Below are 25,119 nucleotides of genomic sequence, written 5' to 3' on the forward strand. Positions count from 1 at the left end.
CATTGCAGCCAATAATCCTCAGCGCAGAAGTATGGCCCGAGAGTCTTCAGCACCCGATTGGCTGAGGGAAAGCGTGGCTCGACTATCTGGTTCCTGATAGGCTTCTGCTCACAGTTACGCTATAGGAAGAGGAGCTATGGGGAGATGTCAGGATTTAAAGGGACAGTAAGGTGACAGACGGGTGGCAGGGAGGAGGACAGGTGGCAGGTACGTGGTGTGTAATACAGTCAGAGTGGGCAGATAGGAGGTTTTGTATGCAGGGCGTATATACAGTTGAGAGCTGTGGTGTCAAACACTGATATATCATGTTCATAACATCAGTGGTTACCGGCTCTTTTACAGGAGTGGGCTATTCTCCCCAGGGGACCTATTATACCTTTCCTCTCTCCTACCTCCCAGGATATGTCCATGTTTTCTAATATTTCCTAATTACACTGTGTACTTGTCTTTGTTCTGTATACTGGATGCTAGAGTTCTTAGGGTCCGTAATTATTCTGTGACCTATGAGTAAGTAGATGCCTAATAGTATGATTGCACACCTCAACAAGATATGCTTAGTGTGGGTAATGTATACAATACATACACAGTGCTAGGTCTACCTGCTTATATATTGGTGACTATGGAGAATGTATGGCCCCTATTCCATTTTCTTTCCAAATTGTCCCAAATTAATTAATTTGCTCACACAAGTGTCTGTTTGGCTTCTGGGTGTATTGCAGAGTCCATCCTCTATAATATAATCGTTGTAGTGTTATAGGGCATCAGTAATTGTGTATATTGTACTAGTTTGTGTCTGATAGTCTGCAGTGTGTGTATCTGTCAGCATAAGTGTGTGATTCCTTCTGTCCCTCTCTGGACATACTAAATGTTGTGAGCAGCTGTGCATGATGGAATCTGTATGATATGCTGGCAGTCTGCATGATGCATTCTGTATGTTGTCCTAGAAGTGTATTCAGTTAAACTTTCCACTAGGTGGTCACAGCTACATGGGGTTTATTTACTATGCAAGCTCCCGCTTCTCGGTATGTGTAAAACCGAAATTTAAAAAGGCAATGACTTTAATAGCAAAACACACTGACAGTCAGCAGCTTTTACAAGTAGCCACATAGTAAATAAAACCTTAGGACATTTGGTTGCAAAATGGGGGTAATATCCACACACACAAAAAAAACTTTTGTCCATTGTTTATAATGCCCATAAATTTGTGTTTGCAAAATATGTTTTTGCAATTAGTCATCAATAAAACTTAAAAAAAAAAAAATTATACCCCCCCCCTCCAACAAAAAAACTAAAATTCAGTGGAACTATCTCTCCGTCTTGTGTACCAGAGGGAACAACACTATAATATATGCTCAGCCAAACAGAAGCATATCTCTAGGGCTGGCGCTATCATCATCGGCACATTTGTATCTGCCCATGACCACCTACAAATAATAGCCTACGGTGATTAGCATCTTTGTTCCGGTCTGCATGTGTTAGCAGTTGTATGATAACTCACATACTGCATTTGGCCTACCTTAGAACACCCTCATTATGCCACTTCCCGCCAATTCGGGCACAAGCAGACATAAGTGAGCCCTGTCCAGCTTATGTAGACAGTCGGAGGTGGTCAGACTTTTGGACATAGTGATCTACTCTAAAGCCCCTATACACGGAACTATATTGCTAACAATCCGAAGGATCGGAACGATAAATCAGCAATATTGTTCCGTGTGTATGCACTATATCGTACGCTACCGTGGGTTCGGCTGTTGCTTCGCCTGATCTTTCTGCATGTTCAAAGAACAGGCGAAGTGACTGACGATCCCATGCAGTGCTATGCAGGTGGGGGGGGGGGGGGGCATTTCAGGCGGTCGGGCACCAGATCGCCCTGTGTGTAGGGACCACCCGATATGTCAGCCCTGGGATCGTCGGTCGCATCGGTGCCTACACATCGTACCATGTGTAGACACTTTAACAGTTAAAAATCTTTTGTGACCTAACAAGCAGAGGGTGACGTCACAAAAGGGGGCGTGGGGACTGTCCAGCCGAAATCGCACGTTGGCCTCCACAAGAAAAAACATACACATTGGCCCCCACAGTAAAAAAATAAAAAGTAAAACACTGTGGCCCCCACTGGAAAAAAAATATACACATACATTGGCTTCCACTGGAAAACAAATAAAACCTACATTAATTGATCCAACCCCCCACAGAAAACTGCCCTGTCTGAGTGAGAAGAGTTCCCAGTCAGGCCCTGCCATCAGCTGTGGGTGGCACTGCCAGTCCAGCAGCAGCCTCAGTGCAGACTCCAGAGAACTGTATGTATGGTCCAGGGTCCTGGCAGTAGCCGCACTGCACCCTCTATGTGGTGGTACCCTTGAGCCAGGCCCTGCCCCCTTACCACCCCCATTAATCTGGCTGGCTCCAGCGCATTGGAAGCTGTAACATGTGACAGCCTCAGCCAATAAGAATAAACCTGATTCTTTTTGGCTATTGCCAACATAGACATCCACGGCTACAGTTCAGCGCACTTAGCCAATAAGAATCAGCCTGATGAACTTCCACCGCTATCGACCGGTTGAGTGTCCATGGTCAACCAGTTTATCGTGATCAATGCTTTGTTCAAATCTGCAAGCTCCCATGTAGACCTATTAGGCATCAATAAAAAGATACCCCTCAAATACAGCAGAAGCAACTCTCCATATTGTGTACCAGAGGAAAAGAAATGCCCCGTGACATATTATTTATTAATGATGATGAAATTCATTGGCACTAGCGATCCGCTTGTAATTAGCTGTTTGTGAAAGTTACCTAACACTTATTGGTGCTTTCTTCGTAACTCGGGCAAACATTATGCACATTAAGCATATTTAATACTTTCAGTTCCATAACTTACACCTCATGTGCTGCTAAATAGTACGTTTATTTGTGTTTATTTTTATTATTACTTTGTTGGTGTTTATATTTTGATCCATCATTAATTAATTATGTTGGACTGACTTTAACAGCTATATGGCAGCATGCGCTGATCTTCTTTCCTGTGCAAAATGTAAGCCTTAATGACTTCCAGTCTTGTGTATATATAGGATTAAATATTCATTCATTGTTTTTCACTTCCCCGCACAGATCGAGAGGCCTCTGCTCTAAAATCCTTAAAAAATAGAAGACTCCCCTATTCACCCAAGCATTTCCCTAATGTCCCTTGTTAAGCTTGTTTTGTATTTTGTGCTGTAAAGGCAAATGTAAAGCACTTGAAGTCCTTTAGGAGAAAAGTGCTATATAAATAACATTATTATTATTATTAATATTATTATAACTTGCCTCCACAGTGAAACCCTTACAGCATCAAAATATTTTTAGTTTTGTTTTATTTTACGGCACGTTCTTTTTTATTTATCTTACATAATATTATATATTATGTACAATGAAGTAAATCATCCTTTTGTGTAAAACGAGACTGGTAAGTCTTTATCTGAGACACAGCTCTGCCCTTTAGTCCGGTTGCTATGCATACCTTAGAGGCACAAAGGTTATAGTGTTTGTTATCCATACAAGTGGGACAAGGTTTTGGTCTGATGGTAAAGTGGTAGATAAAACCAAAAACAAGGTGATTACACTGCAGTATTCTGTATTAGAATCCAATAGCATAATTCAAGATCAGATAAACTTTTCCCTCAATGTATGATAACAGGTTCTGCACTCTTTGGACTCTGTAAGTATAAATGATTTTACTGATTAGTGTCAAATGTAACTCCTACACGTCAAGATTTGTCAGTGACTCTACAGTGTTATTTCCATAGGCAAAATCCAATTATTATTATATATTTATATAGGACCTGATTCAGAGTTGTACACTGTTATGATGCTCGCGCATTTCAGTGATTATTGGTGATCTGCGTGTGTGTTACAGCCGCAATGTGCACGTGCGGTGATTGAATTGTGATTACAGTTGCAGTAAAGATTCAGACGCAAGTGAATAACAGGAGGCAAACGTTTTGTGGGAGGGAACGGGGAGTGATGGCTAAATCAGAGGCATATTCCAGCAGTTTTTAGGGTGTCTTTCTGGCCGTGTCTGCGATCTTGTACGCAGAGAACATGGCTCCAGCGTCTCGCGTACGACGGCAATGCTGCGTGACAATACATTGCCTGACCTGCGTTCGATGCTGCGTATGTGTACGCAGTTGCTAACAGTTATGAAGGCTCTGGTGGGCGTCTCTATACAAGTTTCTGTGGCTGGTGCATGAGCATATTTTTGGCACAATCCAATTGTCTTACCAGTATGTTTTTGGAGTGTGACAGGAAACCCATGCAAACTTCAGACAGGGCCCATGTCCAGAATTTAACTCATAACCCCAGTGCTGTGAGGTTACAATAATAACCACTGGGCCACCGTAATGCCCTAATTTATTAGAATATGTGTCTCTAATTTATTAGAATATGTGCAAAAACATTAACACTGCACCTAACACCGTGTTGGGAAAGGTCCTTAGTATTCTGTAGCCATTGACAGTTTTAGGGGTGGGCAAGCAAGGCTATTACATGGGGCGTGGTGGCCTGAGTGCAGGGCTGCAGTCACCCCGCTGGTGCCGTCTAATCTGACGGTGCCCGTCAGCTCTTGCCCACTGCCATATTTACAAGCTGCCATGGTGCCATTTATTCCCTCTCACTGGGAGTACCAGAATGCCAGTGCCGGGCGTGACGACGGAGCAGCAGCAGCAAGGAGAAGGGTCCCGTCTGCCTTCACAAGGTAAGAACCACCCCACCCTCAGCTCCAACAAATAGCCTCCCCATCTGGCAAATGGCACCCCTGATCAGTCCACACCTTATGACCCTGAGCTTAGCTTGCAATATTTTTGGTTTCCTAGATGTCTCAAAAAACAGTGATCCTATCATACAGTTTTTCTTTTTACTATAGCTAAATATTTGTTGATGTTGTTTTTCTGTTTATTCTAATGAGTCTTTACTAATATTACTAATTTATATTGCAGTGGAGCATATAAAGATGGCGGACAAGATTAAAACCCCACGGACAAAGGAACTGGAATTTGGAGGATCTCTAGGTAAGAATACATGTGTGTGAGGGAATGGTGGGCAGTCTAACATTACAGACATTCTTACACTTTTATTGTTCCTAGGTGCCTTCCTGCTTATGTTTGTCCTCCCTGGAACTGTCCTCTTCCTCCTGTTGATGTGTAACACGGATGATGCCAGTGTGTTGCGTGTGCCAGACCCTCTGCCCCCGCTGCAGTCTCTGTGGAACCCATATGCTCTGATTCTGCTGCTGGGCTGGGTGACTCTGCAGGCAGTGCTGTACATCCTGCCTATGGGAACGGTACCAAACCTTTTTATATATAAAAGCATACTTGCCGACATTCAGCTCCCTCCTTCCGGGAGGGAGCTGAATGCCTGCATTCAGTGGGGGGCGTGGCCGGACTGTGATGCCGTTTTGGGGGCGGGGCTGGGGGCGTGACCACCCGATCGCGTCATCGTGGCCCCCCCCCCTCTTCACAATGCCGGAAAAAGGCATTGTGAAGCAGGGGGCGGAGCCTCGATGACGCAATTCAGCGCGAATCGCGTCATCGGGCCCCCCGGCAGCAGGGGTTTTTACTAGTAGTCTGGGGGGGTAGGCGGCAGCCCGGAGGCTTGCCTGCCTTTCCGGGGGGTCTGGAGCGGCACCCGATATTCGGGAGGCTCCCGACCAAATCGGGAGGGTAGGCAAGCCTGTATAAAAGCCATCTTTTACACTTCACAGTTACACCAGTGATACTCCAAAATCAGTGTCTATCTATAATGTGCATCATGTAAAAAGCAGTTCAAATGTTGTGTGGGTCATCTGTGTGGGTGGATCTTTGTCCTCTGTACATAATCCATTCAACTTTTAGACATTTATCCACTCAGATACGTTTTTGTGTACAGCCAGGGCTAGGATGAAGTGTGATAAGCTTAGAATACTGCCTGCTGTAGAAAATGGACACTTCTTGTAAAAATCAGATCTTTTTGCATGATCCAAAAATTAACTTTCTCTCTTCTAGCTCTTGAAGTTCAATAAAATATTTGACCATGCTAAACAATATCTGGTTTATGTATAGTGATACAGGATCAGCCCTAGTGCTACAGCCAGCCCAAATTGGGTAGGGGAGGAGCTATCATACCCAGCTGGCTCCTCCCTCTCAGGAGGAGCCAATTGTGCTTCTCCTTCTCCTTGTTTCAACGTAGAGAACTATCATCACAACACCACAAAGGAAGAGGAAACTGCTCTGGCTCTGTGTTTCCGCTACATTCCACAATCTCAAATTACTCTTCACTTTATTTCACTTAGAAATCTCTTAAGTAGACACAATATCAGTTGATCTAAAAGCATTGCAATAGATTCTCCCTTTGTTATCCCCTACTAGACAGAATACTTAATTTGCCCACACTGAGGAAAATTTAGCTTGATCTCTATATTCCATCCTAGTTATATGACCAGCAGTTGTACCGTGTGTGGCCTTCTCATACTGATAAGGAGCTAGTCCACTTGGACTAACTTTAATTGGGATGCAGTTAGGATCCCGGCAGTGACCATCGCAATGGTCACAACACCAACTCCAGATTCCTGACGGTCATCACAGTACCGACTCCGGAATCCTCTCGGTCAAAATCCCTAAGGTGAGTATTACGTTTAGGCTTTAGGGGGAGGGTTACGGTTAGGCTGCGGGACAGGACTGTTAGGCTGCGGTCGGCGAGGAGGACGGTTAGGGTTAGGTACTAGGGGGAGGGTTACGGTTAAGCTGCGGGACAGGACTGTTAGGCTGCGGTAGGCGAGGAGGACGGTTAGGGTTTGGCACTAGGGGGAGGGTTAGGGTTAGGCTGCAGACGGCGAAGGTTAAGGTGAGGCTGCAGGAGGGGTGGGAAAGGGCTAGGCTGTGGGAGAGGACGGTTAGGGTTAGGCACTAGGGGGAGGGTTAGGCTGCAGGCGGCGAAGGTTAAGGTGAGGCTGCAGGAGGGGTGGGAAAGGGTTAGGCTTTGGGAGAGGACGGTTAGGGTTAGGCACTAGGAGGAGGGTTGAGGTTAGGCTGCATGCGGAGAAGGTTAAGGTGAGGCTGCGGGAGGCATGGGTTTTGTGACCATCCTGCACATCGGGCTGGTCACTGCCGGGATATTGTACCCAACCCCTTCATTAGCTGTGTGGAAAATTTGTTTGAATGATAACCTCCATCGCCGTTGTGTGCATTACATAGTGTAGGAAGGAGCAGGCAGATATTAGTGAGACATTTGGCCACAGGTTATGTTCGGTGTTTGTCCACACAACTCTTTAGTAAATTCTAATAACTAATGGATCTTTTTTCTTGATTCACAATATTTTCTATTTTGACAGAGTTGTTTTACTTATAGATTCTACAGGTACTCGGGGGAGAAAGCTACAGTACTTGTTCCACTTGCTTTCACTCCCATTTAGGTAACTTGCAGGTATGCTGTTACCATAGTTTCATGTATATATGTATATTTATGATTTATTCTTTACAGATAACCGAGGGAATCACTTTGAGAGATAATACCCGTTTGAAGTACAAGATAAATGGTAATTTAAAGTTCACACTTGCCGCACTACACAAGCATGAATATACACATCACTGGCACACATCAAACAGTCCCACTCTCAGGCATACATTATTGCCACTAATATACAAAATACGGGAACAAAACCTATCATTATTTGTCTTTTATATAGTATATGAAGGAGCTGCTCACTATAACACAGCTGTTCTCTTTAGATTCTGCCCCACTTAGTGTAGCAGATGAATAGGATACTTGCCCCGAGACCCTTCTGTTACCTGATGGGAGCTGACTGATGGCATTCTTTGACAACAGATTGGCTGGTCCCATCCAAGGGAGAGAGCTGCAAAAATGTAGATATTGTCACATTGCACAATATTAGTTTTATATATATGCTGTGTGGTTTGTGTGTGTGTATGTTTGTGATACAAGTAACAACTCTCTCTGCACTTTGTGTCTCTCTGCAGCTTTCTATGCCTTCCTGGTCAGTGCCCTGCTGGCAGGAGTGGCAGTGATGGTCCAGTTACCCCTTTCTTATGTCTATGACCACTTCCTGCAGTTTGCTGCGGCTTCTGGACTCTTTTCTCTGGCTCTCAGCATCTTCCTCTACATGAAGTCTCTAGCTGCTCCAGAGTCTGCACTGGCTCCTGGTGGGAATTCAGGTATCACCAATAGGGAAATACTGCTCGTGCACAGGCTGATAACGTCACGGCAACACTTGGCTTTCAGATAACACTACAACTTTATCTAGTCATTTGAGTGTCCAGGTGTTCCTGTACCATCATCTAGTAATTTGCTGGTTATTGTATATAAAATATTAAACGGAGTGACAATTCTTAAGCTGCATACACACACAACGATTTTGTTACCAACGATTTTATTAACTATTTTCTGTCAGATTATCTGTCAGATTTTTTAAAGTGTAATGAACGATTTTTTGAACTACAAACGATTTTTGTAACTTCCCTTAATGAAAATCGTTCAGTTGGCCAGTCAGAATGAACTACAAACTACAAACGGGAATGCGCATGAACGATAATTGTTCATCGTTATAACTCAGAAACTGAACGATTTTTTTCAACGATTGAACGATAACGACGTTGTTATAGTTAAATCGTTCAAAAAATCGTTACGTGTGTATGCACCTTCAGCCTTATCTCGATAGAATCTTCTCCTTATAGAGCATAATTTCAATACATGTAAAAGAGAAAATAATAGATTCGCTACTGAAGAAGTTATTTTGAAATGCATTTAGAAGGGATCAACTTAACACACCAGGAGCACCTATGGAGAATACCATGGTGGAGTTATACCTGCTATAAGTGGACGCTGTTTCTCTCTCCACATCTGGTAGGCACATTGGCGTCTCATATATAGATATAACACGATCAATAAGATATGAGAGTGTTTTGAATGTGTTTTAATTATCCTAATTGAATGTAACTTGTAATATTTTTTTTTTCTACTTCAGGGTCCATAGGGTATCCACAGGATACCTGGGGGTATAGGTGTGACGTCAGTCGCAGGGCACCAAAGAGTTAAGCTTTCAGCCTCCCAGGATGCACTAGGTCCCCCTCCTATACCCCGCCCCCGGGCCAAGGCACCTCAGTTTAGTTTGGTGCCCGGCCGGAGTCGGGTGCACCTGTTGGAGTGGGGGCTAGAAGAGCCCCTGAAGCTTATTCTTCATGCAGCTGTGGCTGCACAACTGGATGTACAGCATGGACAGTCAGTCCTGACGTCCATGCTGTCTTCCCTACACCCTGCCGGTACCAGAACGCCGGTACTGATCCGGGGATGCTGGTGGGCGTCTGGGGTCACAGCTAGCGGTGACCCCAGATGCTCCGGACCATGGCCGGATTCAAGGGGGACAGAGGTAAGCAGCGGGGTCCCGCGGTGGGTCCCCGCTGATCACATGGTCCTAAGTCCCCAGGCAGGGGGCTCCCTGGGGACTGGCTGCAGCGTGGAGCCAGGCGACCAACCTGCGCTTCCACTACCCCCTGGGACAGCGGACCGCAGCAGAGCGGTAGCGCTGCGGCGTCCCAGGGGTTAAATGCATGCCAGGGGAGCGCGCCTTCCCTGTCTCACAGCCGGCGCCTCCCCCGCTGCACACAGCCCTCTCTGCATGCTGCCGACTGGTCCTGTGGCAGCGCTCCTCCCCCAGGCCAGCCTCCTCTCTGCTCCTCGGCGGCCATCTTCTCCAGAACGCATGGTGAACGCTGCTGGAAGCGCTGGACGGAAGCATCGTGGTCTGGGTCCCCCCGCATACCTCTCCTCCGCTGTGGTCAGGTCTGTGTATGCAGCGCTGTGTCCTACCAGGCCCTGTGTCTGTGTAGTTGAGTGATCAGCGCTGTTAGTGCAGGAATTGTTATTTCTCTGCATTGTATGTGACTGTGCTAGCGCTGCTGCCTGTAATCTTTTCTTCATCTAAACTGTCAGCTTTATTACTGTCCCTGTTCTTTCTGCTAAAGCCCTTGCGGTGCGGTGCTGCAGGGTGGTCTCTCGCCTATTTAATACTTAATTGGTGAGAGAGGTCACATACGTGGTGCCATCATGTCTGAAAGTGATTTTCCCCTCCGGCTACAGTGTACCACGTGCAAAGTACCGTTAGCGGAGGGGGAGGGTAGCGCGGAGGGCCTTTGCCGGCAGTGTTTGTCCATGGCGCGGCCTATTACGGTTACAGCACCGGTACAGGAGCCGCCCTGGGCTTGTTTCGCTCAGGCGTTAACAGCTTTAGTGGGCCAGTTAGCTCCGCAGCCCGCGTTTACTCCGATGGGTTTGTCCCAGCAGTCTGTGGTGTCGTCACCCATGCAGGGGTTCCCACGACAATTGGTGGTACCCCACAGTCTCCCTATTTCCCCGCTCCCGGGTTCTCAGGAGCCAGCGTGGGTTAACTCCCTGACGAGTTCTGTACAGCACTTGTCGGATGTGTTGCAAGGGGAGTCTGTGATGCGGTCTCATAAAAGGCCGGTGGCGTCTCTGTCCGCTCCTTATGAGGATGACGAAGGGACGTCTGATGATGGGGAGATTCTAGATCCTTACGATCAGGAACCTCTCCATACTAAGGACGCTGATGCTAAGTCCAAAGTATATATTCCTGGACTTATTCGGGCGGTCCGCACAGCCTTGGTGATTGAGGACGAAGTTCCCCCAGCGGCTAAATCTAAGTATGCCTTTTTCAAAGATGTGAAGGGCGATGCCACAGTCTTTCCTCTTTCGGGTCAGTTGGTGGACCATTTAGAGGAGGCGTGGAAACAACCTGGCAAAAGATACCAGCCGCAGAGACGCCTGGCGGTGGCTTATCCGTTCGCGGATAATTATTTTGCGAAGTGGGAATCCCCTCCACAGGTGGATTCTCACGTGACCCGTCTTGTCCGTAGTGCCACATTGCCGATGCCATCCATGTCCTCCCTTAAGGATGCTACGGACCGCAAGGTAGAAATCTGCCTGAAGTCCGCTTATTCCCTTGCAGGGGGGGCAGCACGGCCGGCTATGGCCATTTGCTGGGTTGCCAGAGCGATGGAGCGCTGGGCGGATTCATTAGAGGCTTCTTTTGAATCCGACTGTCCGGCCGATCAGGCGGAGTTGATTGGCAATCTCCGTGATTCGGCCACCTACATCAACGAGGCGGCTCTAGACATTAGTACTCTGGTGTCTAGAATTTCTTCAGCAGCGGTAGCTGCTCGTCGCACCTTGTGGCTGCGATCCTGGAAGGCGGACGCAGATTCCAAGAAAGGTCTGGAAGCGTTGCCGTTTACCGGAGAAGTTCTCTTCGGTCCGGATCTGGATAAGATTGTGGCCACGCTGGCGGCAGCCAAATCTGCCTGTCTCCCGTCGGCCGCTGCTCCTTCTGGTTCGGGACCATCGTCCTTTCGGTCATCTAGGGCCCAGGGCAGGCCCAAACCACAGTCGTTTCCTCGACAGGCTGGCCCTAAGAAATCGGTCAAGCCCCGGAAGCAGGCATGGAGTACCAGACGTCCGGCCCCCAAGCCAGATGACAAGCCTGCGGCCTGACGGTCCGGGCCTCCCTTTGGGGGATCCCAGGGTGGGAGGCCGCCTGCTACAGTTCGCCCAGTGTTGGTCGACCACTACGACAGACACTTGGGTTCTGGAGGTGGTTTCTCACGGATACGCCCTCTCCTTCCGGCACAGACCCCCGGCTCGCTTCTTCACCACGGGTCTCCCATCAGACCGGAACAAGGCTACGGAGCTGCGGAAGGTATTGCACACTATGCTCCAGGCTGGAGTTATAGTGGCGGTTCCATTCTCCCAGAGGGGCCAGGGTTTCTATTCAAATCTATTTTTGGTACAGAAACCCAATGGGTCATATCGTCCGATTCTCTACCTCAAAGCACTCAACAAGTCTTTGCGGGTCCCGAAGTTTCGGATGGAGACCCTACGGTCCATCATTCTGGCGCTGGAACCTGGGGACTACTTGGTGTCATTGGACATACAGGACGCTTACCTGCATGTCCCTATTCTTTGGCGCCATCAACAGTTCCTCAGGTTCGCAATCAGCAGCGACCACTTCCAGTTTCGGGCGTTACCTTTTGGCCTGGCAACAGCACCACGTGTTTTCACCAAGGTGATGGCGGTCATGGCGGCTTCTCTGCGGCTGCAGGGAGTCCGCATGTTGCCGTATTTGGACGACCTGTTATTGGTGGCAGGATCTCCAGAGCTCCTGTTACGCCACTTGGACCTGACCATTGCACTGCTGCAACGGCACGGCTGGCTAATCAACTGGCAGAAGTCCACTCTAATCCCGTCTCGGAGGATTCTGCATCTTGGAGCCTTATTGGACTTGGGACAGCAAAGGATCTTCGTGACGGAGGACAAGATCTCTGCTTTACAGTCAAGGGTGCGCAGTTGTCTGCACAGCCGCCGGGTGTCCTTACACTCGGCGATGAGGTTACTGGGCTCCATGGTGTCGGTGTTCGACATGGTGGAATACGCCCAGTTTCACTCCAGACCTCTGCAGCACCTGATCCTGTCCAAGTGGAACGGGCTGACTCAGTCTCTGAAGTCCCAGACGATTGTGCTCACCCAGGAGGTTCGCCTGTCCCTTACGTGGTGGTTACAGACGACCCACCTCAACAAGGGACGTCCGTTCTGGGTTCCAAATTGGGTCCTGTTGACAACGGACGCCAGTCTTCGGGGCTGGGGAGCAGTTTCGGGTCCACACTTGTTCCAGGGCAGGTGGACGCCGACAGAAGCGGAGCTTCCAATAAATATCTTGGAACTCCGTGCGGTCTTCAATGCTCTCCAGCAGGCACAGCGGTTTCTCCAGGGTCGCCCGGTGCAGGTCCAGTCGGACAACGCTACCACCGTGGCCTACATAAACAGGCAAGGAGGAACTCGCAGTCGGGCGGCTCTCGTAGAGGTCTCTCGGATCCTGGTTTGGGCGGAGCGCAATCTTCCGGCCATATCAGCGGTCTTCATCCCGGGAGTGCTCAATTGGGAGGCGGACTTTCTAAGTCGCCAGGACGTTCATCCGGGGGAATGGTCCCTGCACCCGGACGTTTTTCAACTACTGGTGGACAGGTGGGGTCTTCCAGAAATCGACCTCATGGCGTCCCGGCACAACAACAAGTTGCCGGTGTACGGGTCTCGCACAAGAGACGAAGGGGCGTCTCTGGTGGATGCTCTGTCCGTCCGGTGGACGTTCCGGTTCGCATACCTGTTCCCTCCGGTCTCCCTTCTTCCACGGGTAATCCGGAAATTCAAACAGGAAGGAGGGACGCTCCTGTTGATAGCTCCCGCGTGGCCCAGACGGCACTGGTTCTCAGACCTTCAGGGTCTGTCCGTGGACATTCCTCTGCGGTTGCCGCTACGACCGGACCTTCTGTCTCAGGGTCCTTGCCTTCACCCGGACCTGACTCGGCTGTCTTTGACGGCGTGGCTGTTGAGACGGCCATGCTGAGGTCCCGGGGGTTTTCCAGCTCTGTGGTGCGTACCATGTTGCGAGCTCGGAAACCGTCTTCCGCGAGGATATACCATCGCGTGTGGCATACGTTCTTCCAGTGGTGTCGACCGAGAGGTTATGCACCGCGGGAGTTTCGTCTGTCTCGGATTCTCGCCTTCCTGCAAGCGGGACTAGATCATGGGCTTCGCCTTGCTTCTTTGAAGGTACAAGTTTCGGCCCTATCTGTCTGGTTTCACCGTAGGATTGCTACAATCCCGGATGTGCGCACTTTTATGCAGGGTGTTCTCCGCATTCAGCCGCCCTTTGTTCCACCTGTGGCGCCTTGGGATTTGGCTGTGGTCCTGAGGGCTCTCCAAGGACCGCCGTTTGAACCACTGGGCTCAGTGGATCTTAAATGGCTAACAGCTAAGACTGTTTTCCTTCTGGCCATTGCTTCGGCCAGACGTGTTTCTGAGTTAGGGGCTCTTTCTTGTAGACCCCCTTTCTTGGTTTTTTATGGGAACAGGGCAGTACTCCGCACTCGGCCCGAGTTTCTTCCCAAAGTTGTTTCCCAGTTTCATATTAACGAGGAAATAGTTGTTCCGGCCTTTAACTCACCGGGTCTTTCCGTGGGTGAGGCCTCTTTGGATGTTGTGCGGGCCTTAAGGACTTATGTTGACCGCACTTCTTCGTTTAGGAAGTCGGACGCTTTGTTTGTCCTCTTTGGCTTCCGTAAAAAGGGTTGGCCTGCTTCAAAGCAAACTTTGGCAGCCTGGATCCGTATGGCTATTTCTGAAGCTTATCTTCATGAAGGCCTACCGGTCCCTCCTTCTCTGAAGGCTCATTCCACTAGGTCTGTGGGTCCTTCGTGGGCAGCTCGACGTGGTGCCTCGGCAGTTCAGATCTGCAAGGCTGCTACGTGGTCTTCTGTCCATACCTTCGTGAGGTATTACAGGTTTGACACCTTCGCCTCTCAGGATGCTTCCTTCGGGCGGCGGATTCTCCTTTCTGCACAGGAGCGTCCCCACCCTTAAAGGATACTGCTTTGGGACATCCCCAAGGTATCCTGTGGATACCCTATGGACCCTGAAGTAGAAAATATGAGATATGGTAAGAACTTACCCTTGTTATCTCTATTTCTACGAAGTCCATAGGGTTCCACAGGACTCCCGCCCTGTCGCACCTGTGCTGCAGATGGGCTTTGCTCTGGTCACCGGTTTTCCGTCTCCCTCTGGTGAGAATGTGATTCTTGTATGTGTCCAGATCTTTGTTCTCTCTCTTCCTTCTCCTCCTCCGGCCTATGGCTTGGTAACTAACTGAGGTGCCTTGGCCCGGGGGCGGGGTATAGGAGGGGGACCTAGTGCATCCTGGGAGGCTGAAAGCTTAACTCTTTGGTGCCCTGCGACTGACGTCACACCTATACCCCAAGGTATCCTGTGGAACCCTATGGACTTCGTAGAAATAGAGATAACAAGGGTAAGTTCTTACCATATCTCATATTTTATTTTGTTTTAAACAGTTTTAAACAGTCACACTATGTTATTTTCTCTATTCTTCTTGGGGATATACCTTGGAGAAGAAAAGTGAATCCATTGAAGGTGTTGCTATGACTAGGATAACAACTTCAAAAACACTTGATGAACTTCTATTCAGTAAAACCATATAGATGGATTTTAACAAGGGAGCAAAACAAAGAGAAAAAAACTTTTTGCGGGCACTCATATACAGAATTTAAAATTTAATTTTTATTAAATATGCATTAAAAAGTAAAAAGTGATATATTATCGTCTCTCTGGTAATTAAAAGGGCACACAGAGAGGCCCTATAAATATTCTCATTTTAATTACCAGAGAGACAATAATATATCACTTTTTTCTTTTTTGATGCATATTTAATAAAAATTACGTTTTCAATTCTGTATATAAGAGTGCCCCCAAATAGAATTTTTTTCTTTTTGTTTTGCTCCCTTGTCAAAACCCATCTATATAGTTTAAGAAGATCAAGCCCTGGGGAGCACCACCAACACATAATACTTTCTGGGTAATAATACCATTTGATGATTGACAACATTGTTGGTACATCCATCTATAAGTATTGCTACTTATTATATGTTAAGTTTGGTGCAGGATCTTGCCTATTCTTTGTTTCATTCAGTAAAACCAGTGAGAACCCACACAAAGGGCCGTGTTGGTGAAGAATTCTCTAGTATTTAAGAGTGAAAACTGTCAACCCCCATCTCTGTGAATCATTATAACAGAACGAAAGGTCTACTTGTTCACATTGTCTTGTGAAGATCCATAGGAAGGGACTTATTTATTATCAATCAAAAGTGGGAATATCAACACCTATTGCTCTTTTTGTTTCGAAACATAAAATGGTTTTCCCCATATTAAATATTACACTACGTTGTGCTGATATTTTCTATGTTACATGTTCTGAAATCATGCCCTATAAGGAGAAGGTTCTACCGAGATAACGTTAAGTATAGTTACTATGTGTAATATTTTGTCAGTTTGTGTAGAAGACTTTGGTGAGTCTTCTGTGACATTTTAGCTGCTGGTGCTTGCTTGTTTGTGCTCTGCATTACAAATCCATTTTTTAATATTGGTTATTATATATATCCATATAATATGTAATGCTAATTTTATTACCCTGTATGAGAGCCCTCCTTTCCTTGTATTTTTATATGGTTACAGAACTCCTTGGTGACTTCTAATATCCATATTACACACAGTGTGCATTATCCCATATACCAGGGATAAACAGACTTCTGGACTTGGTGATCTACTGTAAAGGACGAACATCTTTCGCAATCTACCATACTACAGTACATAATGCAGTACTTTTGAGGGCTATTAGGCAATGAAACATAAACCAACAAAACCTATACATTTTAACATAATTAAAGTGTGTTGATGTACAGATGTGTCCACATACCACTATCATCCGTGCGCTACAAGTCGCGCTACACATAATGTGTGAGCGTCGTGCGACTTGGTAGCGCTGAGCCTCCTTTAATGTGACCTTTTTACCTTCAAATGTGTCTTATTCGCACAGCTATGCATATAGGACGCACAGGCAGCTTCTGCTGACGATATGCGGTATGCCTGTATTCTGTGTGCGGCTTCCGGTGTATCTGCATACAAAATGCTACATTACAGTGTCAGCGGAATAACTGTCGGGACTTACGGCTAACACCCCAGCACCATCCAGTAATGCCTATTCAAGATACCACCCCAGCACCATCTAGTAATGCCTATTCAAGATACCACCCCAGCACCATCCAGTAATGCCTAGTCAAGATACCACCCCAGCACCATCCAGTAATGCCTAGTCAAGATACCACCCCAGCACCATCCAGTAATGCCTAGTCAAGATACCACCCCAGCAGCATCCAGTAATGCCTAGTCAAGATACCACCCCAGCAGCATCCAGTAATGCCTAGTCAAGATACCACCCCAGCAGCATCCAGTAATGCCTAGTCAAGATACCAGCGTAAGAACTTTAACCTGTGTAAGCAGCCCGAGACGCATGCGCAGTTTGTTAAAAATTGCTCTTCTGCATTTGGAACTGTGCGTAACAGAATCGGGTCCTTCGTTTTTATTTCTTATTACAATTTGTGGTGGTCAGTGGTGATAATTCTCAAATAACTCAATTTTTATTCCATGATATAAAGAAATAAAATGTAAAAAATGCCAAATGTGGGGAATACTATATATAGCCACTGTATAAACTCCTCTAAACAAAATCAAAACAAACTATAACTTATGATGGTGAATTCTGATGTCTTCAGTGCTTATTTGGGAAATGTTTGTTAATAAAGTTAATACCTCAATCCCTAGGTTTTACAGATATTAGAAGAGAGCTTGGATTTCCGTGAATCATCCTGCCCATGGCCGCAATTAATATGGATATTAGAAGTCACCTTGGAATACTGTGACCTGTTGGCCAACTGGCATTTGCATGGCCACAGATCATTGATGTCTAATATCTATATAATTTACACTAGGGAGCATGTATATCAGTAAGATTACATTTTCTCCTGGTAACTAGATTTCCTGTTACCCAATATGTTTTATTCTGTTCCCTCACTAAGGCAATCCCCTTTACGATTTTTTCATCGGACATGAATTGAACCCTCGGATCGGCTCCTTTGATCTGAAGTACTTTTGTGAACTCCGTCCAGGACTCATTGGTTGGGTGAGGCTTCCCATACACTCGTCATACTATCTGTATCCTGCCTCTTGTGTTGCATGTTCATATGTACATTTCAGTGCCCCCCAGGGCTGACAAGTGTGTACAGATCTTTTTTTTGTTGCTGATGTTTTGTTTTATATAAAATGCAAATGTTCACTAAGTGAGACCCTGACCTGATTAAGCGAATGCACAGTATATATGTATGTTCTATAGAACTCACATGATGTCTTTTAGCATGAACCTGTCACTAGTGGTGGTCTTATTATATGACAACTCTATCAAGCAGAAGGTTTTGGGAGGCAGCAACATTTTTGGAATTAATTGAAAACATTGTCTTGATGCAGTTGTGTAAATTAGTGGCATTTCTTGTTTTGTCAATCTAGTAATAAAGCTTCAAAATGCCGATAATTGTACCTTAAAGTGCACACAAATGATAAGAAACGTTTGTAGTTTGTGTATGAGATGAGAGGGGAATGAGCTGTCAGTGCCCGTCTCAGGCAGCATAAAGCAGACACACCACTACCTGTCACCTCTTTTGTAAACTGTACCTTATACAGAGCTTAAACATATAACCACATCAATTGGTATTTTCTCTCTGACCTATAACATGTTACATTCCAGTGTTTGATCAACCTGTGCTTCATGATGAAGGAGATTGAGCTCCGTGGTTCCCCCTCCCTCTCCATGATCTTAGTGTGTGGATTCCAGGGTCTTTATGTCATGGATGCACTATGGCACGAGGTAGATCTTTCTCTAGATAACCACTATTTGTCTATAGTATATATTTTCAGTCACTTTGGGGATAATACAGAGTATATGCCAGTTTGTGTAGCATATTTTGTGAGCATGCACCAAGAAAGCACACACATGTGCCTATGTGTGATTCTGACACATACAGGGCCTGATTCAGAGCCGCTCGTAAGCGGCCGCTCGTACGCACTGAGCGTACGTACGTACAACTGCGCATGCGTACGGATTGTAATACGCATGCGCGAACCAGTCAGTGCGGCCGAAAATCGTTTGTTTGCTATATAGCGAATGCCTGCTACTTTGAGTGACAGGAGGAGGCGTCTGTGGGTGGTAACGGGAAGGTGCTTGAAAACGGGGAGTGGAGATCAGAACGCAGGCGTGCTTAAAGGTCAAAACGGGCGTTTTATGGGTGTGCATAATTAAAACAGCAGCGTCATTGACCACGTCACTTGTTTTTTTTTATTCAGAACTGCTCGCAAAATAGCGGTTGAAAAAACCAGCCACAAGAATAGCGAGCAGTTCATACGCTGTTCGATGTACTCGATTAATCTAATAAATAGCGGACATGACGTATGGTGCGAGCGGCAAGGGGGCGTATTTTTCAAAATTTCAACCGCAAGTTTTGCTCGCTCGTTCAGACTTAGAGGCGTGAACAGACCGCAAAGTGCGAACGGTTCATTTGAATAGCCACCCCTTTTTTTTTTTAAACGAACGACCGCAAATAGCGAGCGGCTCTGAATGAGGGCCACAGTCAGGTGCATAAATATTGGGACATTGACAGAATTTTCATATTTTGGCCTCTATTCACCACCACAATGGCTTTGAAATGAAACAAACAAGATGTGCTTTAACTTCTGACTTTCAGATTTAATTTGAGGGTAATTAAATCCAAATCAGGTGAACGGTGTAGGAATTACAACGGTTTCTGTATGTGCCTCCCACTTTTTAAGGGGCCAAAAGTAATGGGACTATCAACTCAAAAGCTATTTCATGGACAGGTGTGGGCTATTCCCTTGTTATTTCATTATCAATTAAGCAGGTAAAAGGTCTGGAGTTGATTCTAGGTGTGACATTTGCATTTGGAATCAGTTGCTGTCGACTCTCAATATGAGATCCAAAGAGCTGTCACTATCAGTGAAGCAAGCCATCATTAGGCTGAAAAATCAAAACAAACCCATCAGAGAGATAGCAAAAACATTAGGTGTGGCCAAATCAACTGTTTAGAACATTCTTAAAAAGAAAGAACGCATCGGAGAGCTCTGCAACACCAAAAGACCCGGAAGACCACGGAAAACAACTGTGGTGGATGACAGAAGAATTATTTCCTTGGTGAAGAAAAACCCCTTCACAATAGTTGGCCAAATCAAGAACACTCTCCAGGAGGTAGGTGTATATGTGTCAAAGTCAACAGTCAAGAGAAGGCTTCACAAGAGTGAATATAGAGGGTTCACCAAAAGATGTAAACCATTGGTGAGCCACAAAAACAGGAAGACCAGATTAGAGTTTGCCAAACAACATCTAAAAAAGCCATTACAGTTCTGGAACAACATCCTATGGACAGATGAGACAAAGATCAACTTGTACCAGAGTGATGGGAAGAGAAGAGAAGGAAAGGAACTGCTCATGATCCAAAACATACCACCTCATCAGTGAAGCATGGTGGTGGTAGTGTCATGGCGTGGGCATGTATGGCTGCCAATGGAACTGGTTCCCTTGTATTTACTGATGATGTGACTGCTGACAAAAGCAGCAGAATGAATTCTGAAGTGTTTTTTCTGCTGTGTTTCGGGCAATATTATATGCTCCTATTCAGTCAAATGCTTCAGAACTCATTGGATGGCGCTTCACAGTGCAGATGGACAATGACCCGAAGCATACTGCAAAAGCAACCAAAGAGATTTTTAAGGCTAAAAAGTGGAATGTTATGCAATGGCCAAGTCAATCCTCTGACCTTAATCCAATTGAGCATGCATTTCACTTGATGAAGACAAAACTGAAGGGAAAATGCCCCAAGAACAAGCATGAACTGAAGACATTTGCAGTAGAGGCCTGGCAGAGCATCACCAGGTATGAAACCCAGCGTCTGGTGATGTCTATGCGTTCCAGACTTCAGGCTGTAATTGCCTGCAAAGGATTTGCAACAAAGTATTAAAAAGTGAAAGTTAGATTTAGGATTGTTTAGTTTGTCCCATTACTTTTGGCCCCTTATAAAGTGGGAGGCACATATAGAAACCGTTGTAATTCCTAAACCGTTCACCTGATTTGGATGTAATTACCCTCAAATGAAATCTGAAAGTCTGCAGTTAAAGCACATCTTGTTTATTTCATTTCAAAGCCATTGTGGTGGTGAATAGAGGCCAAAATATGAAAATTCTGTCAATGTCCCAATATTTATGCACCTGACTGTACACCCACCAGTACCTGAGGAGGTGGATGGGGGGATGGAAGGGACAGTCTGACATAGGCCTAGTACAATACAGGCATGTTTACACAGATGTGGCACATGCAGACCTGCAGAAACGCGTGTATACGCCTGTTAGGTAGTGTACTTTTTTTCTCCCTTTTTTTTTTTTTAGTAATTTATGCCCATTTTGCCAACAACTTGGCATCATCCCGTGTGTCCAGTCTGGGCTTTTAATGGTTAAAATGCTGTTTGTGCAGTATAAGTCGAATAGCACAAGGGTAAAGCACAACGTAATATGCTTGCGCTATATATTTACCTGATAATAAATAAATAATGGTGTGTTTGATTAATTTTAGGTGCATTTTTAAGTACAACTAATGTAAGAAAATAATGCGAGCAGAAACAGTACAGGGAAAACTTATGTTGCCAGTAAGCTTAAATATGCTTTTACCAACGTGTGGTGTGAAGATGACTGACTGCCTTTATTGTATGGTAGAAATCATATATGTGCTACTGACAACACAGAGGGGCATTTTACATCACCTGTGTTTTCATGTGTGTTTTATTTATAACAGCTTTCCCTCTCTCTTTCTCCATAGGAAGCGATTCTCACTACCATGGACATTGTACATGATGGGTTTGGCTTCATGTTGGCTTTTGGAGACTTGTGTTGGGTCCCATTCACATACTCACTGCAGGCATTCTTCCTAGTGCGCCACCCACAGGAACTGAGCACGGTGGCTGCCATCGCCATTTTCTTTCTTAATGGTGCGATTACCTCATTTGTTCTTCATTGTCTCCTCTAAACATTATATTCTTATTTTTTTTCCTTTTAATGTAAACTGATTTAATGCAGAAAACGTAAATACAACATTTTTACACATTTGCTATATCTTCACTTTTTGGTTTATTTTTGGTTTAATTTTATCTCAAGATTATTGTATTTATATATTTTATCTTATAGACAAATGTATTTGCTTAGCGCTTTCCCTAATTAGTTCCCCTTTATTCTCGCAGCTGTAGGATACATTATATTCCGGGGCTCTAACTCGCAGAAAAATGCATTCCGAAGAAATCCTGCAGATCCGAGTGTGGCTGGTAAGAAGAGATTGTGGTGGAAAAACACCAGTAGTCCATTTTGAAAGTGATTTTATTCTAAAAATAAAATAAATATATTTAGGAGCCCATGATCAGCAACTATACACAGGCTGTGGCATTTAAATGATGCTCTATTGGTACGTATTAAGAGGCATAATGTGTGCCAAGAAATCATTCCCCACACTATTATGCCACCAGCCTGAACCGTTAACATGGATTCAAATTGTTTGTACCAAATTATGGACCTACCATCTACATGTCGCAGCAGAAATTGAGATTCGTTTGAACAGGCAACTTTTTTGTCATCCTCATCTCTCCAATTTTGGTGAACCTGTGGCCACTATTTGACAGGAGTAGACCCGGTTTGGTCTTCTGCTGCTGTAGCCTATTCACTGTTAAGGTTCAATGTGCTGTGTGCTCAGAGATGCTCTTCTGCACACTACTGTTTTAACATATGGTTATTTGAGTTACTGTTCTCTTTCTGTCAGCTTGAACCAGTCTGGCCATTCTCCTTTGACTTATCTCATTACCTAGGAGTTTTCTCCCACAGACTGTTATGCTTGAAAATCCCAGGAGATCAGCAGTTTCTGAGAGACTCAAACAGCCATGTCTTATACCAACCATCATTCCACTATCAAAATCATTTGTATCATATTTTTTCCCATTTGGTGTTTGGTATGAACAACAACTGAACCTCTTTACCATGCCTTCATGCTATCATGCATTGAGTCGTCGCCACATGATTGGCTGATTTAGATATTTGCATTAATGAGCAGACGTATAGATGTACCTGATAAAGTGGCCATTATGCCCTATGGGTTGTTTATGTAAGACACTATCTACATGCTATTAATTATTGCTTTATTACGTTTATGAAATTATATATGACATCTCTCTGCTCACGATATACATTGGGCTCTACACAAAGCATGTTGAACTGAAGGAAACTAGTTCTAATGCATGTTTTCCGTGTAACATCATTATCCAGAAATGCCTGGGTTGTAAACACCACAGCGAATAGCTGTCCGGATTTGAAACTCCTGCCTGTTCCTCCCCACCTTACTGACTGCACGCACCTGTACTCTACCTGCTGTCATGTGAGGCACTCAGACGGCTTAGGTCAGGGAGCTGCAACATACTAATGGAGATCAGCTGTGTCTATTAGTGCACACCAGCTTTTGACATATATTGCCTTCTCTAATGCTGGGTATACACTATACAATTATCTGTCAGATATCTGTCCAATCTGGCTGGTTGGAATGAAAATCTGGTAGTGTATGGTAGCCAATGATAATCGAACATTTGTTCATAAACACTGGAAAACAGACAAAAATGGACGTTCAGCCAAATTGATTAAATAAAGCAAATGTAACCAATTTAAACAATCATTTTTGTCTGTTTACCAGTGTTTAAAACCATATAATCGACTGTCATGTGCTCCCATACATTACCAGGTTTTCATTCCAACCAGCCAGATTGGACAGATATCTGACAGATAATTGTATAGTGTATGCCCAGCATTAATAATGCCACAAAGCTAATAGTTATCCGAATAATATGTCTGTCTTTGTTTTATTAATGTGACCCCAGAAATGCTGTTTGCATGAGCTTCTATGAGTCTCTGTAGTAGTGGTTTAAATATTTCATTTTCCCTGGTGCAGTGATTTGTGTATTAAACCCCACTAGTGTATGAATTAGTTTGATTAATATTTTCTTCTCTTGATTCAGGGCTTGAAACAATCCCAACAGCAACAGGAAAATGTCTCCTCGTATCTGGCTGGTGGGGTCTCGTTCGCCATCCAAACTACCTAGGAGATTTAATTATGGCTCTTGCCTGGTCCTTACCGTGTGGTAAATTAGGCATTATTTACATTTAGCAAAAACTTGTTTTATTTATTACATTTAACAAATGAAATCAGATATGTACATTCATTATTTAATTTCCACTACACCAGTGGTTCTCAGGCTGGTGAATTAGTACTCCCAGGGGAACTCATTATGTGTACATGAGACTCTTCCTGTAAGGGTGGGGCAGGACATCCAGGTGATAAGTAGACACATAGGGAAAGCAGTGTCCTAGGGATTTTTTGGCCCTAATGCATAAAATTAGGAACCTGATGGCAAAGGGAAAAGAAAGACCCTGTAAAAGAAAGCATATGTGGACTATATGAAAACATTTTAATTCACAAAAATAAATTGTAATGTGAGAAATATATATTTGAGCAATTTGTAGCACATGTATTGCTTTTAGACTGTTTGGGTACGGGATCCCGACGCCGGAATCCTAAACAGGTTTAGGATACCGGTTGGTAGGTATCCTAATCCCCTCCCCTCTTAGTGCCTAACCCTCCCTCTCCCCCACTACTTTTTTGCATCAGCATCCCATGTGCTGGGATTGTGAGTACATCCCCTTTTACATATATATAGCAGCACCTAAACAGTGTATTTACTAACAATTATGTTCATTACAAATGTAATGCTTTGTACATGTTGGGGGATGGGGGGGTACCCAGGTGGAAAATGATTGAGAACCACTGCGCTGGACTGATGAAAGCGGATTGCAGCTTGGTTCTATGCTGCATTTACACATAAATGAGGTCAATTGAAGTCCAGAAAGTGGACGGCGAGTGTCTGCACATGAACTTGTGATTTGATTACAATTGTTAGTGACATTAATCAGTCTTAAAAGATGTTCTCCACTTTCCAAGCAGCTGTAGGATCCCCGTTATGCAGCTCGCCAGAGAAAGCGGAATAATCCTATATTTCCATTGTTAATTAATTAATACTTTTATCTTTGTTGTGCCAGGTCTCTCTCACATCTTACCCTATTTCTACGTTATCTACTTCACCGGTCTCCTGATTCACCGCGAGGCAAGAGACGAACACCAGTGTTTGAAGAAATACGGATTGGCTTGGCAGAAATATTGTCAAAGGGTCCCTTACAGGATATTTCCATATATATATTGATTGATACATACTGGTCACATTTCCTCAGTTTCAGCCCTGCTTTTAAAAAGAAAAATGTGTCCCTTGGCGAGATGGAGCAAGGAACAAACCGTGTACTATTTTATATAAAAAAATTAAAATGGGAAAATGTAAAAATCAAGGTCTTATTTGCTGTAAGGAAAACTCTTATTTTGCATAAAAGATTACAAATCATATTATTGTCAGTCTCTGCATTCTCAAAAGAATTGTCACTTGCTGGGGTGTTTTTGTTTTAAGTGCATTACAAAAGTAGATGTGTTTGGCACAA

General features: G+C 45.0%; 1 protein-coding gene across 1 annotated transcript; it reads left to right on the plus strand.

Annotated features, from left to right (window-relative positions):
- The first annotated feature begins 120 nt into the window (after positions 1-120).
- Positions 121-25,025, plus strand: TM7SF2 (transmembrane 7 superfamily member 2). Its single transcript, XM_088480019.1, has 11 exons — positions 121-207; positions 4,971-5,042; positions 5,118-5,314; positions 7,489-7,543; positions 7,986-8,180; positions 17,514-17,617; positions 18,236-18,355; positions 21,368-21,536; positions 21,786-21,866; positions 23,595-23,717; positions 24,673-25,025. The coding sequence occupies exons 2-11, from the start codon at positions 4,985-4,987 to the stop codon at positions 24,831-24,833; spliced, it is 1,263 nt and encodes a 420-aa protein (XP_088336145.1). The 5' UTR covers positions 121-207; positions 4,971-4,984; the 3' UTR covers positions 24,834-25,025.
- Positions 25,026-25,119: the final 94 nt, after the last annotated feature.

This window comes from Taudactylus pleione, unplaced genomic scaffold (assembly GCF_031769625.1).
Source record: "Taudactylus pleione unplaced genomic scaffold, aTauple2 ptg000250l, whole genome shotgun sequence".
NCBI lineage: Eukaryota > Metazoa > Chordata > Amphibia > Anura > Myobatrachidae > Taudactylus > Taudactylus pleione.